At 46.6% G+C, this 18,946-nt stretch overlaps 1 protein-coding gene across 1 annotated transcript in view; it reads left to right on the top strand.

Moving 5' to 3' along the window:
* The window catches only part of INSC (INSC spindle orientation adaptor protein), a 132,097-nt gene that overhangs the window by 28,060 nt on the left and 85,091 nt on the right, over positions 1–18,946 (top strand). The window contains exon 2 of the mRNA XM_069553662.1: positions 9,229–9,329. Within this exon, the coding sequence (XP_069409763.1) occupies positions 9,274–9,329 (56 nt within the window). The 5' untranslated portion in view covers positions 9,229–9,273. The remainder of the gene's footprint in view (positions 1–9,228; positions 9,330–18,946) is intronic.

Below are 18,946 nucleotides of genomic sequence, written 5' to 3'. Positions count from 1 at the left end.
AACGTTCGAGCAGTTGGCTAACAGTTATATCAGCAGAAGTTAGAAAGTAAGAAAAGAGAATTAAAAAGTTAAAAGAGTAAGAAGCAGTTGACTAGCTTGACATAGTTCAGGAGGTGGCGGAATGGCTTCCATTTGTTGGCCTCCCTACTGCTGGGTACTGTCCTCATCAGAAGAGAAAAATGGAACCAATCTTTATATCAAGCACCCTTGGGTGCCAGGTACTTCACATATGTGATCTCATTGATCTGAATAGCAGTGTTATGAGGACGGGACCACCCCTTACATTTTATCTTTACAATATACAAACCCCAATTTATAGACAAGGGCACATAGTACCCGAGGTCACACAGCTAATAACTGATGGAACTGGGATTTGAACCTGGACAATCTGCATTCTTAACCAACAGAATTCTGTATGGTGGTGGCCCAAAGCCCCAGCCAAGCCTCCCTTGAGGACTGCATGCCACTTAAGGTCTTGGAGGTCTGGCGCACCATTTGCTTACTTATGACCCTTAGAAAATCACCAGCTCAGGGACAGCTCCCAGATGCCAGTAACTGCAGTTTCCTTGTGTGGTTCAAAGCTTGGGGCTCCTCTCATGGGCAGCTTGGGTTTGGGGCCCCAGAGCTGGAAGGAACCTACCCTGAGTCACAGGATGGGACGCCATGGCTTTCCCGGCTCCAGGAGCCTGTGTCCCCTGCAGGATTGCTTCACATGCTCCTTCAGGGGAGGCTGCTGGGGCTTGACTCTGACAAGTTGAGCCATTTGGGGGATGGGTGGTCATGTTAATCAGGAATTGGGGCACATGGCCTCAGCCAGGAAAGTTTGACTCGGGGCTTGTTTTCCTCCAACTTTAGGGGACTCATGGGCACTTCTGAGTCAACCTGCCTGTCTCATTCCAAGGCTGAGCCAAATTAGACCAGGAATCCCTGGAACCTCCCTGTCTACTGTCCATTCCTCTGTGCTTTGTAATCACAGCAAAGGAGAGAAGCAGCTGTAACTATCCCTGTTTTACAGATGGGGAACTATGCTGCCATCGATTTCCTAGGGTGAATTACTTTGAGCCTGGATGGGGCTCTCTCAGCTCTCACTAGCAAAAGCCTTCTTTGGATTTCCCAGGGGAGTTTATGGGAGTGCAAAGACCTGGGTGCCAGCCCCAGGAACAGCTCAGCTTACTGTGTGACATCAGGCAGATTTCTTCCCCTCTCTGGGTCTCTCCATCTGTTCACGCCGACCTCTTTGTACTTCAGTTTCCTCATCTGAAAACGGGGGACAATAATAGTAACTTGCTTCATAGAGTTATTTTGAGGATTAACTGTAAAGCATTTAAGAGTGCCTGATACAAAGCACCTAATAAGTGTTTCTCCCTCTACTCCTCATTTTCTTATCATCATCATTATTATAAGGGGGTCTTCTCTTATGCTTTCCATTGGTTCTTATACTCTATGAAGTAAACTCCTCTAAGAAGCCTGCCTAGATTTTGACTGACCCTGGGGTTTATCGGGTCCCCCTGGGAGCTTGTAAGTGTCTCTTAAATGAACTCCTGTTTGCTAGTTTTACCCCTGTAAAGTTCATGAACATACTTGTGCATAAGTATGTCCATAAATTTCAATGTCCTATTACTTTCCAGGATTATGGGATTCCTGTTACTTTCCAGGTTAGGGCTAGAAAGTGTCAATTGTCATGTCCAGTTAATCAGGTAGAGGCTTCGGACCTTGTCTGTGTCTTGCTGAAACTGTTCTGGCCCCAGAATTGAAGACCAGGGCTGAAGTCTGGGTGGACCCCCTCTACGTGATGCACCGGCCACCTGGGTTGTCCAGACAGGCTTTCCAGGGCCGGAGGGGACAAGGCCAGCAATATGAGCAATATGAGTTTGTTCTGCCTACTTGCTGGGCTCTGTCGCCTGACAGCTGTGAAGGGCCCTCAGAGCCTCCTCCAGGGAGCCAGCGCTCTCTATATTTCATGAGACTTGGTCCATTCAGCAGGGCTGGTGGCAGCTTCCTTGAGTTCTTGCATCTCCCCTGGGAATAAGGGTTTTTACAGTATCTGATTGCTGCAGGAGCCTGGCCACCTCAGCTAGCAATGCATAAGGATCTCTGATACTACTGCCGCCTGTGGGAGACAAGTCACATAGAGGCCCGGAGTGGGGCGGGGGACCCATTATCCTTACTTCACGAAGCTCACTGAATCCCTCCTTTCCACTGTGGGGCTGTACTTCTCCAGCCCTGGGGCTTTTGGGGTTCTGCTAGGAGCTTGTGTTTGTCTCTTACAGGAACTTCTGCTACTGATCTCGCTCCCTGAGGCCCATCCACCCCATTGGTCACGGTGGGAGTGGAAATTCCACTCTGCTTATTTTACTCTCCTGCTCACACACCTTCAGCGGAGCCCACAGGATAGAATCAGCTCCTTTTGTATGCAGGGCTATAGAAGAACCCTCCCTCCCCCACCCCTCTGCCCACCACCTCCCCTCCCCACAACAGGATACCTGGGTCTCTAATACCTGCTGCATTTTCTGGTCTTGCCAGGGCTCTCCTGGCACTGAACGTCCTGTCCCATCTTCACCTGACAAGATCCCACTCTGCATTTAAGACTCAGGTCAGATGTCTCCTCCTCTAAGAAGTCTGGCCTGTTCTTCAGCTGAAAGTGACCACTCCTTTTTCTGTATTTCCTTGCCACTGGGATAGCTTACTCCTGACTCCACTACCAGCCCAGAGATCCCCCTTTCTAGAAACCCTTGTAGTTCCCTGACCGTATCATGCTTAGGATTCTGTGCCTTCACATGCCCTTCCCTCTGCCTGCACGCTCTTCCTTTCTGCCCCTTCTCCTTCCCTTATTCCCACATTCTTCTCTCAGCTTTGGGGTCATGTTCTGAGAAACTTCCCATGACCCCCTCCCTCTACCTTCCATTCTCACTGACTCTGCTTGGAGGTCCTCTGGACTCCCTTTAGCACCCCCTTGTGTGTGTGTGTTTAGTTGCTCAGCCATGTCTGACTCTTTGTGACCCTTTGGACTGTAGCCTGCCAGGCTCCTCTGTCCATGGGATTTCTCAGGCAAGAATACTGGAACGGGTTATTTCCTCCTCCAGGGGATCTTCCCAACCCAGGTATTGAACCTGAGTCTCCTGTGTCTCCTGCATTGCAGGTGGATTCTTTACCCACTGAGCCATCAGGGACGCTCTTGTTATTGTAGCTTTTGTGCAGTTTGGGGATGGTCTACTCATCCATCTGTGTATCTGGAGAACCTGATGAGCATAGAGCTGGTGGGAGGGAGGGAAGGTACCACCAGGCAGTGGGGACTGCAAGAACTAGAGAGGGGCAGGTGGCTCTTTCTCATGGATTTAGGAGGCAGAACCCTTTCCATGCAGTGTGTATGGTTGCAAAAGGCCCTCCTAACTGTCTCACTGAATTCTGATAACCATGTGGTGAAAATAGGTACCTTCCTCTCTGGTTTCCCAGTGAGGAAGCTGAAGTTCCTTCAGTAAGAACTCACCAAGTCAATCAGCAAGTGTTAATTGATCTGTGTACCAGGCACTGTGTCAGGAGGGAGATGGTGTGGTGAGGAGTGGCGAGGAGATAGAGCAGTCAGCGGGGCAGACCTAGTCCGAACCCCTGGTAGGATCCTCAAGGGAGAAAGACTTTAGGCGTTAATTTCACAGTTAATTGTTTAATTACAATTGTGATAAATTCCATGGAGGAGAAATAATGAAGGGATAGGGGATGGTGTAAGGAGGGACTTGATTGAATCCCTGGGTCAGTGCCTCTCCTACCCACCGCCATGCCCAGCTCCTATTCCTGTCTCTATTGGTGCTGCTGCTGGAGCTTAACTGCTTCCCACAGTATTTACTGTCCAGCTCCTGTTGACAGCCCTAATGGATTCTTAAGATTAAACAGTCCCAGCCCAGCCTTGAGCTGTACTTGGATTGACCCATTAAACAACAGCAGAAACACCCCCACCCCCACCCCCCCACCCCCCGCCTTGCTCCTGGTACTAATTGAATAATTTACTGTAAATAGCTTCTGTTTCCTCTAGAGCCTAAGCTGGCTCCTTAGCCAAATGGAGGTGAGCAAGGGCTGCCTCTAATGGGATGCAAGAGCAGAAATGAGCTGTCCAAATGAGCAGTCGTTGCAGAAGGCATTGAATTAAATCAGAGACACTTGAGACTTCAAGCCCTTCTTGTAAACGAACCACTCTGGTGGGGAGACACCACCAAGAGCCCTGCAGAACCCAGGCTGCAAATTCCAGGGTAGGATTTCCCATGAATTAGGAAGGCCCCTGGGCAGAGAGTGGAGGTAATGCAGTTTGTTGCTTCCTGATCACCCCTACATGTGTCCTTTTCCATTATCTCATGAGGAAGATAGCATCTCTCCCTGAGATATATTGGGTTGGCCAAAAAGTGCGTTCAGGTTTTTCCATTACACCTTATGGAAAAACCCAAATGAACTTATTGGCCATCCCAGTATTTCTCAGCTCTTTCTTCTATGAGGAAGAGTGCTCCTACTCTGAGGCTAGCATGTGCCAAGCACAAGATATATTATTTTGAATTATATTATCTATCAGAGAATTTTATGAGTGATCTCATTTAACCCTCATGAGGCTTCTGGGAGGCAGGTATGATTGAGGAAATTGTATTCATGAAGGCTGATGCTTTTCCAAAGGTAACATATTTATCAGACACAGAATCAGGATTTGAATCCAAATCTATTAGACTCCAAACTTTAAATTCATTCTGCAATACCAGTGAAGACAGATGGCGTACAGTCAAGGGGTTACTTTGAATCCATTCTTGGTTTCCTGACATGCTCAGCAGCTTCGGAGGGGTTCTATTCTAACTCTCTGCTCAATAGGATGAGTTCAGCTTAGGTCAGTGGGAGGGGGAAACCACCCAGCAGTCTGTGGAGACCTCCCCGAGGGCTGCGTGATTGAAATGGGTCTCTACAAATCTGGTGACACTTTAGACTTTACCTGGGACTGTCGTTTCCCATCCCCTGACCCCTTTGGGACCCGTGTGCATGTGCTAAGTCACTTCAGTTGTCTGACTCTGTGTGACCCTATGGACTGTATCCTGTCTTCTCTGTCCATGGGATTCTCCAGGCAAAAATAGTGCCATGCCCTTGTCCAGGGGATCTTCCTGACCCAGGGATTGAACCCACATCTCTTATATCTCCTGCATCGGCAGGCAGGTTCTTTACCTCTAGTGCCACCTGGGAAGCCCTTTAGACCCACGACTTTGTCCTAATGACTCACTAAAGGAACCAACCAATGAGGAACAGGAGATATCCTCCCCATACTCCCATTGGTGTCCCACTTTCTTCTACCATTTGGTGCAGTGTTTGGGGTCTTCCTTCTTCCAAGGACTCTTCTGTCCTCTGACTGTGTCACTGAGGTCCGATACTTAGTGAAGCTGCTGATCTCATGGGTTGGGAGGTAGGAGCAGCAGGAGGCACTGGTGAGAGGAAGAGGGCTCTGCTGTGTGTGAAGGGTGAGGGCTGAGTGTGGCCCCCAGGGAATGGAGTCAGCCTTCCTGTTAGCAGATGCTGGCCTGTGTCACCGTTGTTGCTGTCATCATCTTCACCTGCTGCAGCACCTCACCTCTGTCTAATCATAAAACCCAGAGACCGGTCCTCTGTCACCTACTAGCTGTGTGATCTGGGGCAGTGCACGTGTTTCCACTGAATTTCAGAGGTCTTATCATCACAGAGGGATGCTGATAGTATTAAAGGTGCTAATACTATATGAAGCATTTAGGGGCCTGGCATATAGTACACACTCAAAAGGATACAAGCAATTATTAATATTATTTGCACTTCATAAACATCACCTAGGTTTATTCTTGATAGTCCCCATTTCATCTTCCAGATCTTCCCAGGTGGCTCTAGTGGTAAAGAACCTGCCTGCCAGTACAGGAAATGTCAGAGACGTGGGCTTGATCACTGAATCGGGAAGCTCTCCTGGAGGAGAGCAGGGCAACCCACTCCAATATTCTTGCCTGGAGATTCCCATGGACGGAGGAGCCTGGCCTTCTACCACCCTTAGGGTCACAAAGAGTCTGATACAACTGAAAGGACTTAGCACGCATGCATCTTATTGATATGCCCTTACCTGTTCCCCATCCCCAGTGATTATGAGCTGTAGCTCCTCTGAGAGCTTATCTGACTCACCAGCTCAGCTTCACCACGTAGGTGCCCAGCTTCTCACTGAGCAAGATGGGACTTCAGACATCCAGGAGTTTGTCCCACTGAGGAAAAGAGGCATGAATAATAGTCTATGCAGGGGCAGTGATACATGTCCTGCCTAGATGTCCCTACGTGGGTTCTCCAGCCTCTGGGAACATGCAGAGTCATGTGAACCAAGGTCTCGTTACCAGACAGCCTCCACTGGCCTAACTCCTGAAAGGCTGTGGATGAAATAGGGCAATGAGGATCTCTCAAATGGGTCTTTCAACAAAATCAAGATACATTAGGTTTATTGCATCTCCTTCAGCTGAGAGCCCAGTGGTTCCTAATGAAAAGGAAGAAATTGTCTGAGCATGATTTGTTCCATCTGGGCTCTAGTTGGCTTCTGCCTAAAGGGCTCACAGACCAGTGATTAGAAATCTGTTCTAGAATTTTGTGGTCACCAAGTGTTTCTGGAATCTCTTGGAAAGTCAGAACATTCTCCTGCCTTCAGGGACCCTTTCTCAGGGTCCCTCAGATTCAACTTGATCAGATCTATAAGGGTTCTCTAATGTTCACGGGTGTGTTCACAGAATCCTAACTTGTTCACACTTTTAAGGACCTTGGAGCTTCGTGTGACCTTAAATTTCCCTTACTGTCACCTGCCTTAAGCTGATTTCCTCTTCAACTTTTACTTTGCCCAATTCTTCTCCATGATGAAGATGGAACTAAAATAAGATCTGCTTGCTCACTGTGCTCTGATCACGTCAGAGCATTCACTCTGAGATGCGGGTGTTTCCCTTTTTGCTTCTTTCATCAGAGATATCGCAAAGGGAACAAATACCTCATTTTGTTGTTTCTAGCTTTTTTTCTTTTGTGCCTTTCTTTTCAGGTTGCTGACTCACTGGGTTCCAAAAATATACCTTCTCAATAATGAAAATAATGAAAGTAATAAAAATCGTGATGCTCCTGATGATAAGGAGCCCTCGTGGAGCACTGTTATTGTTCTGGGTTCTTTAGATGCTGTGTTTAATAGCATCTCCCCTGGCAGAGCTGACCACGGGGCTGAACACACTGCAGACTCTCAGGACATAATAATAACTATTGATTTAGCTCTCAACCTGGCCTGACACTTCTGCATTCCTTACCTTATGTCATTGTTATAATAGCCCTATAAAACAGATACTATTATTCTCTGTTGCAGATGAAGAATTAGGGCTCAACATAAATATATTAAAAATTCATTCCACTCAATATTTCTATAGTCTTATCGAGTGTTTGCTAAGTGCCCAGCCCTTAGAACCAAGTGGTTCCTGCCCTCCATGGTCTCAGTCTAGTGGGGCCCACAGGGCAGGGAGTAGGCAGTGGCAGTGAATCTCTGGAATTATCTAAAGCCCTAATTTGTTCTGGGCTCCTCCTTCCCTATATTTTCAGATTCACTGTTTGTCTTTTGTTCCAAACATCACAAGGGGGCTTCCCAGGTGGCACAGTGGTAAAAAAAAATCTGCCTGCCAATGCAGGAGGCTGGAGATGTGGGTTTGATCCCTGGGTTGGGAAGATCCCCTGGAGTAGGAATTGGCAACCCACTCCAGTATTCTTGCCTGGAAAATTCCATGGACAGAGGAGCCTGGCGGGCTATAGTCCACAGGGTTGCAAAGAGTTGGACATGACTGAGCACGCATCACAAGGGGTACTTCATGTCCAGCCACATCACTATTAATTAAAATCCTCCTCCACTCTTTTCTCATAAGGGTCACTTGTAACCATAAGAGTTTAATTTTTCTAGACCTGAGTTGCTGCCCTCCTCGGCTGTATCCTCCCACAAGTTCATGCCTGTGTTTTCTCTGAGGGTCTTGATCTGTTGTCCTCAAGCTCAGAGCATGATAGGTGACAGTCAACCCTCTCTTGACTATTGCTTTACTCAGATGAAGGGGACAGAATCTTTATTTTCACCAAGGAGGGCTTCTTCATTGGCTTGGAGAAGGAGATGACAGAGAGAGGAGTGGGAAAGGACTGGCGAGGCAGGAGACAAACAGGGGGGCAGCTGATTTTATGGAGGAAGAAGGACACTATTTGACTTGGTCTAACCTGTGAGGCACAGGCAAACCAAGTGGGTGCTTAGTGCTGGGATTGGAGGTGCAGAACCTGGATCACTTTTATTTATTAGACTATTTATTGAACCAGAATCCTCACTGAGACAATAACTTTACTATCTTACATACTGGGAAGCCCAGAGGTGGGCCAGACCCAGCACTGGTTGATTCAGTGGCTCCGTGATCAAGGATGCAGGTTTTTCCCTGTGTGTGTTCACTTTCTTCTCTAGCTGGGTCCCTTCTTGATGGCCAGGGAGTCTCTGACAGCTATGGAGTGATGTGCTTCCTTGTTCAGGTTCAGTGGGAGAGATACTATCTCACCTTGTGACTGGCTTGCAGTTAAGGAGAAAGTAAATTTTTCCTAGAAACAGTTCTTTCATGGCTCATTGGCTTGAATTGGGTCACATGCCTATCACTGAACCAGTTCCTGGAAGTTTGGGTGAAATGACATCATCTAAAGTGGAACAGATTTGGGGAAGCAACCACCGTGCCATTACAGGGTCACATTTCCCAGACATAAGCAAAGGGAAGAACCCAGTACTTTGACAGTATATGGTTAAGGAATTAGTATGCAGAGTTGCCAGAGTTAGCTAAGAAAACAAGGTGCCCAGTAAAATGTGAATTTCAGGTAAACTACAAACTTTTAAAGCGTAAATATTTCCTGTGCAATATTTGCTGGTCTGTGTGTCCCAATATTGGGTACAAAGCAAAATGGGTTAAGTATGTGTTTGGCAATGAAACCTAAGAAAAATTCTAGGGGTTCATGGTGCGTCAGGGACTTAGAATCAAGATCAGATCTGAGTCTTGCATTGAGTGTGAGGTCAGTGTAATATAAACTGATTCAAACAGCAGAGGAGGGCCGGGGGTGGGGGGGGCTTCTCTCCACACATGAGATGACCCCCTGTGGCCAGGATTTGGGAGAGAAAATGACTGGGCCTCCTTACTTGGGGGCCCTGGTTGACCCCATCCTGCCTTCTCTTTCTAGGGCCCAGATCGCTGTCGGCAGGCTTTGCTGCGGATTGGCGTCAACATGATGGCGCTGCCTGGAGGCCGCCACCTGGACTCCATTCCTCTGCCGGGTCAGCGGTAAGTCCCACCGCTGTGTCTCAGGGCCTGGCCTGCCCCATCTGGACTCTGGCAGAGGCCCAGCCCCAGCATCCTAGGGTTTTCAGGTGGCCCCATCTCTCAGTGCACTGTGCTGGGAGGAGGCTTAGGACAAGGTATCTGGGATACTGCAGTCACTCAGCGAATACAAATGGAACTGGGCTCTGAGACACAGAGGAGTCAGCCACATCCTGCCCCAAGGGGCTAATTTAAGATCCAAGCAGACAACGAAGCAAAAGATCAAGTGGGGTGTGCTGCTCACAGAAGGGACCCCAGAGGAAGCTCTGGATTCTGATAGTGCCAGGAGGTTGGAGCCACCTGGGGGGCTTGGCCTCTCTGAGCCTCTTGGAAGACATCAGACTACCATTAGGTGTCTTTCTCTCGAAGCACCAATGGGAGGAGTGGGCACAGAGCTGATCCTTGGGAAACACTTGTTGCCATGAGTTGGGCAGTGTGGTGAGGGGGAGGAAAGAATACACGAAGCACGGGGTGAGGCCTGGATGATGGGCGAAGGAAGACCTAGGGTTCCAGAGCTACCTTCACACAGGTGAAGGGGACCGGGAGGCAGGTGGAGATCTGACTGGCTGGTCCTGGTGGCCCTAGGCAGAAGCAGAGGTGGAAGCACCAGGGCAGCAAATCTCTGATGACAGCTATCCCAGTTTGCCTGGTACTGTGCTGATTTTGGCACTGACAATCCCATGTCCCTGGAAACTCCTCGGTCCTGGGCAAACCGAGATGGTGGGTCACTCTAACTTAGGTTTGGTCTGTGGAGGAACTTTGCAGTTTGAGGCTCAGAGCTTCCTCTTATCCTTTCAGTTCTTGCTTAGATGTTTTGATGGGACTGTTTTGAGGCAGCAGAATCCAAGCCCTTCCAAGGTTGTTAAATCATTGTTTTTTATTTCTTTATATATTGGGTTGGCCAAAAAGTTCATTCAGATTATTCCATCTGCTGTTATGGAAAGACCCAAACAAACATTTTGGCCTACACAGTATTCTGATACCACTACCATCTGATCTCTCTTTTTAACCCCCGCCTGAATTATAGGGGCTTCAACTATGTACAGCATGCATTGCTGTATTTTTCTTTCTGTTTTTGAGTATTTTGGGTGTATGTCTTGCTTTTAAAAGTCAGAAGGATTTATTAAATATTTGCTAAGAGTCTACTGGAGTTGGATTAATCTCTATGACAGTATCGGTCTGCTCCCCCAAAGCCATTATCATAAAGAGGTTTAAGAAGATGAACATGCCTGAGGGCTGAGAACACTGTTAGAAATGTAGTTAAGAATTTCCTGTGTGGCCTGACCCTGGGAGTAAAGTATAATATGGAGACCCAAATATTTTTCCACGTGGACTCTAAGGTAGAGCTCAGAGATGGTGTGATGCAAACCTGTAAGGATACATGCATAGTCTCAGAGATGCGATCTCATGATTTGAGCAGATGTTATCACCTCTGAACACATGACTGACTGGCTTCAACTAATTGTGTGGTTTTATGTGAACTCTTCAACCCCGTGGCTTCTTGGCTCCCTCATGTATAAAACAGGGGTAATAATAGTATCTAGACATAAGGTTGATGTGTGGATTAAATGAGCTAATAATACATGCAGAACGTCTGCCATCCAGTGAGAGCTATATAGGAAGGGCCCTTGTTTATTGGGTGCCTGCTACATGTTGGAGGCCCTCTGTGGCTCTTCATGTAGGTGATCTCAGGGGGTTCTTCTAGAAATACTTCACTTGACCCTACTATTGGCAAGTCACCTCTTTGAGAAAATAAGAAGTCATGGGCAGACACTCCCAGCAGCCTAATATTTTATAATCAGAAAAGAGTAGAAGTGTTCTAGATGCAGAGGAATCTCAGTCTTTCCATCGCCCATCCTGCCCAGGTTGAAAACCGTATACTCAGATGAGTAGCAACATCTGTGGCAACAGGGCTTTGGGACCCCTCTACGGATCTCACAGGGGTTGGAATTGTCAGACCAGAGCCTGTGCTGTGGTTTGGGAAACTGACATCACAGGGCAGTTTAGGACAGTGGTTAGGCATCTTGACCCCCCCCCTCCCCCAACAAAAATGGATTCTTGGTTCTGCTGCTTATTAGCTATAACCTTGGGCTTCAGTTTATTGATCAATGAAATAGAGATATTTATGCTTACATCATCGGGTTGTGACGAGCCTTTAATATATATATGTTGTTACTATTCACATATAAACTGAACAACAAATTGTTGCTGTATGCAAATAGCGTTTACGTTTTATTTTTGTGTAGAAGAAAATGTTTGAAAATAAATCCGAAGAGTAAAAAAAGAGATAATATATACAAAGTGCCTGTCTGAAACATAGGAACTGCTCAATCAATATTACCATCTCCTTTAGACAAAGAATAAGACCCTGGAATAGAGAATATGAGCCAAGGTGGATCACATTCTGGAACTCCGTCAGCCCCTGGGAGCCACTGAGCTCTCTCTCCAACCTCCTCAGAATTTTTTAAAATAAAAGAAAATTAAATTACATAAAAATGATTTAGGAATCAGATCATTATGCTTTTGGAGTCAGGACAGGCTTTCTAACTGACATTGTACAGCAAATATTGATACCTTGGGAGGAAAATACCAGACTAACATGATTCCACAAACACCGCGACCTGCAAAATTGTTTGTTTAGAATGTCTTCAATCTTATTATTCTAATAGGGGAGGCAGGCTGCAGAGAAAAGGTGGCACCTCCTTTACTGTCATCACAATCTCACATTGCCGGCCAGGCCTGCCCGGAACAGTGGGGGAATATAATCCTATTAATCGTCTACCACCCTGTTCGTTGTCTGTGTTCTGGAGTGTGTGCCTGGGCCACGTTCACAGCGGGGGCTCATGTGTATTTACAGGATGTCAGAGGGGTTCATTTGTCCAATCTGATGCTTCATTATGAGCAGACAATAGCAGCCGCCTCTTCTTTCCTCTTGTTCCAAGCTGCAGAGGCCTCTCTCATGGGGAATAACACCATGGTTATTGTCTCCAGATAAATAATTAATGCTGGATAATTGACTTCTTTCTGTTGTGTTCCACTGAGACTGAATTTCACTCTGGAGCGCCATTGTTCACATCGTTGTACAAGTTGCATGGGATCATCCCACAGCCCGGGTGAGCTGTCTAGGTTAGACCTTTGGTATTTGAGACCCTTTTGAGTAAATAGCATCAGAAGAGCTTTTCTAGGTATTGGCTCCTGGAAGAGAACAGAAGACAGAGAGCAGAGGTGTCTGAGGCCAGAGGTTGGGATTGTGAATTGAATTGGGTGATAGGAGGGGGTATGATGGCTATCAACTATGACCAAGTCTGAATCTCCTGGGAGGTTTTCATATTTTAAATAATAATAATAATAAATCCTACTGCTGATTCATGTTGTTATATGGCAGAAACCAACACTGTATTGTAAAGCAATTATCCTCCAATTAAAAATAAATTTTAGAAAAGCAATAAAATAAAGTAAACAAGCCGAAGAACAGAACCTTATTCTTGAAAACTTTAATGTACAAACCTGAAGAGGTTGAAAGTATATAAGCCTTGGGATCAGACTTGGGCTCAAAGCCCAGCTCCACTTCCTACCAGCTCTGTGACTTTGGCTGCTGCCTAACCTGTCTGAGCACCAGTTTTATCTTCTATAACAGGGTGACCGTGGTCATTGCTTTAAAAGTTCGTCTAAGTGCTGAGGTCTAAGAAGGAAGGTCTCTCTAGGCCTCTGTGTGCCAACCTACATTTTACAAGGCCATCCTGGTAACAGTAAGCCACCCCCCACCCCAATCTCCCTCCCTCAGCAGTGAAAACCCTTGCAAGCTCAGGTTCAAATACTTCCCCAGAAGTTCACGAATTTTTTGGTGGGAGTGAAGGGGACAGGGGATCAACTCTCTGGGTAGCAAGAGACTGTGGCTGCTGTGTCTCTAGCTGATCTTTGCTTTCTTCTTGGGTCTCTGGGCTCCCATCTCTGCGATTGGTACATCAGTTCTTGCTGTTGGCTCTGGGCTGGGTGGTAGTGGTTCGGGGATCCAGACATGGTGGTCAGGGTGCTGCCACCTGTCTGCCTGCTCCCAGGGTTGTGCCCACTATCATCGTGCCCCCTCTTCTGCAGGAGGCCCAGGCCTTTGATTTAACCGTCTGTATGGAGAGGTTCCTGCAGGGTGGACTGGAGGCCAGTCTGAGGGATGCACACAGGGCCACATCCAGACATGTCTCCCACTCCCCCTCCCTCTTTTCCTCCCTCCCTCCCTCCCTTCTCTCTTTCCTTTCATTACTTCTCTTACCCACAGATCAAGCTGAGACACTGACATTTTCTCTCTGGTTTCCTGCTCATGAGGGTGAGAATACTGATGAAAGGACTTCATTAACCCCTGTAACAAAATTGGCTGACTCTCATTCTGCACTTGCTATGAGCTGGTCGCTTTTACACATAGCAATTCACTCAGTCCTCATCACAGCCTTTGTGTATACTTACTATTATCTCTGTTTTGCTAATGAGGGGGCCATAGGTTGGGTTCCCTGGGAAGCAGTCACTGAGATGGGGGTGAGAGTTCAGATGGTCATTAGGGAGTGCCTTTGGGATTGACACCTGTGGCAGGAGAGAAAGGAAGCAGGCATGGCCGGCGGGGTGGGAGTGGGTTGGGGGCAGGGTGCAGAACTGTGACGCTGGCTTGATGACAACTCAGCTGACCTCACAGGGACCTTTGGGATCAGAGTTGTTCATTGGCCAGACAGGCCAGGACCTTCATATCCCGCCTTCATTCTGTCGGAGTGTGTGACTTTGGGCAGAGCACAACCTCACGTAAGGTAGCTCTGAAAGTCCTGCCAGCTGGGGACAGCAAGTCTTTCCTTTGAGGAGGAACCCAGACGCCACATACAAATCCAAGCCTCATCACTTGAGATAAATTAACCTCATGTCCGTCGCATGAGAAAACTGAGGCTTGAGGAGCTGAAGCTGCTAACTTGCCCAGGACAGACTGACAAAGAACAGAGCCAGGATACATGTCTTCAGATGGTGCTTGAACCTGAGTGCCAGCCAGTACTCTATTGCGGCTGTCTTTTCCATGATGTTCTTGAGGGCATCACATGAAGAAGTCATTCATTCATTCATTCAGGTGGTCGTTTATTCATTGTTGTTTTTGTTTAGTTGCTGAGTTGTGTCTGACTCTTTGCGACCCCATGCACTGATGCCCACAAGGCTCCTCTGTCCATGTGATTTTCCAGGCAAGAATACTGGAGTAGGTCACGATTTTCTTCTCCAGGGGATCTTCCAACCCAGAGATTGAACCCGTGTCTCCCATGTCCCCTGCATTGGCAAGTGGATTCTTTGCTGCCAAGTCACCAGTGAAGCCCTGTTTATTCATTAGTATTCATTAAGTCTTCCACAAAATTTCTCTACGAGTACGTATTAAGTGCAGATCACGTCTCTGTATGGGGCTGTGTGCTTAAGGACATGATGGTGACTGAATCGGGTGTGGTGCCTTCCCTTGTGGGACTTGTTAATTTATCTCAAGTGATCAGGCTTGGATTTGTAGCAAGTATACAACCTGGGGCTTTTATTTGGGATGTCTTACTGGGAGGAAGAGATGTCTCTCTAGGTTTCCGATGAGTCAGCTGAAGCTTATGGCAGGCCGGCAGCCTCCTGGGTCACCCCTAGGCTGCTGGCAAGGGCCCGCCCAGCTTCCCTGAGCCAGTGAGGCTGTCGCGGGCCAGCCTGTCTCCAAGTAGATAATGGCTTGCATGTGTACGCCCTTGCTCTGAGTCTGGTTTTCTGCTGCCGGCTGCTTTCTGTGCCCGCGGTGAAATGTGCAGACTGTAATTGTCAATGGGATAATTGGATATTTTCCTGTTGTTTAAACCTAAAGGAAGGCTAGAATCAAATTCCCTTCCGTCTCCCATCTCCCAAGAGAAATCCACAGAAACATAGGGTGTGACCTTGTAAAGACATAGGAATAATGATTCCATTTTTAAGAGGGGAGGTTGGATTTAAATTCCCTTATAGTGCCGGGAACTGGGATCATAGAGGCATCGAATGTTGTTGCTGGAAGTTTCCTTAGAGCTCCCTGTATCATGAGATGGGGAAATTGAAACCCAGAGAGGGGAATGGAGCTGCTATAATACTCCCAGGCCCCCTTCCACTCTCTGTGGAGTCCTGCCTTCCCTGAGCTGTGTTTCTTAAGTTTATTATCCCAGCTAGCCTCCAGTGATTTCTAGCAGCCCTGTGTCCTAGCTCCAGTGGAATCCTCTTGTTAGCAGTGATCTGTAATAGATTTCAGTTTCATTCATTCACTCGTTCATTTGAATGAAATTTACTTTAGGCTAAGAACTTACTTTGGGCCAGGCCGTGAGTAGAACTATAATGAGTTATGTAAATATCATCCTTCTGACTCAATAAATATCCTGAGGGTCAGTCATTTCTGATTCATATTTGTGCTCCTGTGGCTAAAATGCACACAAAAGAAGCTCAAAAACTGGTTGTTGAATGAATAAATGTTTAATAAATGACGAGTGACTAACCACTGAGGCGTCTCAGGTGACTGTGAGAAATTTAATTCCTTAGCTTGAAGTTTGTTCCCTTTCTCCAAGCAAGCTGTTTTCATTCTTTATGGTAGAAAATTGCCGCATGGAGGGAAAGGATAAGCTAGAGTTTTACCTTGATTAATTTAAATACTGTTTCTGAGTGGCAGCCAAAGATTTAATTGGTTGAAAGAGTCAGACAGTTGGAGAGACTTTTTTTTTCCTCCTAAAGGATAGCAATTCAGAAATATTTTTAATCTTTTGGTTTTATGTTCGTTGGAAAAAATGTCTGCCATTTCATCATTTAATGTCTTGCGGGGGAGCACAGTGCAGTGGGGAGCAGTGACCAGGGGCCAGAGGCTGGCCTTCCTCACATCCTGTTTCCCTTCCTTCCTTCCTTCCTTCCTTCTCAGCCCTGGTTCTGCACTAACCTGCTCTGTGTCCTCAGACAATCATTTTCCTCTCGGAGCTTTGTTTTCTTCATCTGAGGATGAGGAGGTAGGCAAACGTTTCCCAGGGACTCTTTCAGTGCTAATGTTCTAGGAGTTGGTGAGTGAGTTTTGGATAGTCTTTTCCCTTTTCTGGACAAAAAGGATCCCACTTGAGTGCCTCAGGGCTGTGAAAGAATCTCATTGACCAAAACAAACAAGTCTTACTCCTTTTAGTGAGAAGCATGAAAAAGTTTTGTGTTGGCCTTGTACCTGGGAAGGAAATTGTAAGACATTTTAGTTTGGGAGCCCCTTCCATCATCTGAGGGTGTGCCTTGTCCAGGTTTTATGGAAGCTCTGTGGTATAGCCTGGAGAAGTGCTTTATGAGGGGTGGGGATAGAGCACCCGGCTTTGCTGGAATAAAATACAGATAAATCCATGAATCCCAGCATTCCAGCACGCTTCTTGATTTGAAGTTCTTATTTTTGACTGAGTTCATTCCACCCCTCTGACTACTCTTAGCAACTTGTCATCTTCCCAACATGTGGCTCCACGTCTCCACTGCTTTGCACATGCTGTTTCCTCTGTTTGAAATCCTGTCGCCTTCCAACTCTGCTGTTTCTAGCACACTTGAAGGCATCCTCCTAGCGTTGGCCTGGGACACTTTCTCAGATCCTCTAGCTTGAGCTGAACTTCTCTGTGCGCCCCAAATTCCTTCTGATTACTTCAAAATGCCACATGGAACATACTGAACCATAATTGCTTATTTAAAATCATTCATTTATTCATTCAGCAAATGTTTGTCGAGTGCTTATGACATGCCAGGTGCTGTGCTAGGTCTGAGGATTATGTCACACTCTAATGGAAGCTCCTGCCCTCTTGGAGATCACATCCTCACTATCTCTCCTATATAATCCCAACACCTAGCTTGGCCCACTGGGATGCTCAGTAAAATTTGGGGGTCATTACCAAGTGTCCTTGGCATAGAAAAGTATTCTTTTACAGAAAACTCTCCGCTTCACATTAGCAAGTAGAATAGAATAAGGCAGAGAGATCGAAATTCCAGACTTAGAAGAAATAATTGAAGTTTCATTCTGAGTGAAAAGAATTTAAAAGGAGCCAACAAGAACGTAGACAGAGATTTTCATAAACTATTGACCCCCAGTGTTTTGGGGGAACCCTGGATGCCAGACCTACAGGATTATCTGGCAATGAGACACTGATATCAGAAGCTAGGGGCCAGGGCATGGGTCTGCTGGGCTGCGGAAAGCTGTTCCCTTTAGCATCTGAATGGTCTGGCACAGTTACCTTCCCCCAGTGATGGGCTTTGAAGAGTGAGGCAGGATGCCCGAGGGGCAGGAGCAGAGGCAGAACGAGGATGGGAAAGTCCTCCGAAGGGCACTCCTACTTTGCCCCGTCTCCCTGGCTTCCCACTCTGGCAGTTCTTCTGGTGCAAACTTGTCAGACATCCGTGATGATGCGGCCAGTGGGCCAGTCCTGAATTGAAACAACACACACCCCATTCTCTCTCCGAAGGAAATAAGGCAGGAGTTTGAGAAATAACTAGGCATACTGTAGTCTTTAAATGATCACAAGCTTTAAAAAGACTTATATATATATGGTAGCGATGAGCCTCTTTGCAGGGCAGGAAGAGAGGCACAGACGTGGAGAAAGGACTTGTGGACACAGAGGGGAAAGGGAGGAGGGGACGACTTGAGAGAATACAGTTTACGTGCATATAGTACCATGTGTAGAACAGTGGGAAGCTTCTGTATAACACGTGGAGCTCAGCTCAGTGATGATCTAGAAGGATGGAATGGGGGGGGTTGGAGGGAGACTCAAGAGGGAGAGGATATGTGTACACATGCAAGAGAGTGGAAGTGGTAGTCTCTCAGTTATGTCCGACTCTTTGCCGCCACATGGACTGTCGTCTGCCAGGCTACTCTGTCCATGGGATTCTCCAGGCAAGAATACTGGAATATGTTGCTGTTCCCTTCTCCAGGGGATCTTCCCAACCCAGGGATCAAACCCAGGTCTCCTGCATTGCAGGCAGATTCTTAAACACTATTGCCACCTGGGAAGCCCATACATATATTTATGAAAAAAAAAAAAAAAAGGCATTGATAGTCATATAAGAAGAGTTTAGTGTGGGAGAAAGAGCCCCAGCTATGGATTTGAGAGTGTGAATATCAGTTAAATTGCTGAAGACTGTTAAAAAAAAAAATACTATTTAGGTAAGAGCAAAGCTCTACATAAATTCTTGTTTCCACTTATCCACCTTGAGATCTTGGCCAAGTTACTTCAACTCCCAAATCTGTTATGTGACCTTCATGGGATTGTTTCTGTTTGTTTGTTTTAATTTTTACCCAAGTGTAGATGCTTTATAATGGTGTGTTAGTTTCTGCTGTACAGCAAATTGAATCAGCTGTATATATAGATATATCCCCTCTTTTTTTTGTGATATCCTCCCATTTAGATCACCATAGAACATTGAGTAGAATTCCCTCTGCTCTATAGGTTCTCATTAATTATCTATTTTATACATAGTAGTCTGTGTATGTCTATTTTGAGGGTAAAGTAAATCATTAAGATTGGACCAAGCATTTAGCACAGTGTCCAGAATGTGTCATCAATCCTAACTTCATTATGATT

This window comes from Ovis canadensis, chromosome 15 (assembly GCF_042477335.2).
Source record: "Ovis canadensis isolate MfBH-ARS-UI-01 breed Bighorn chromosome 15, ARS-UI_OviCan_v2, whole genome shotgun sequence".
Taxonomy (NCBI): Eukaryota; Metazoa; Chordata; class Mammalia; order Artiodactyla; family Bovidae; genus Ovis; species Ovis canadensis.
This window is presented reverse-complemented; position numbering and strand designations above follow the sequence as displayed.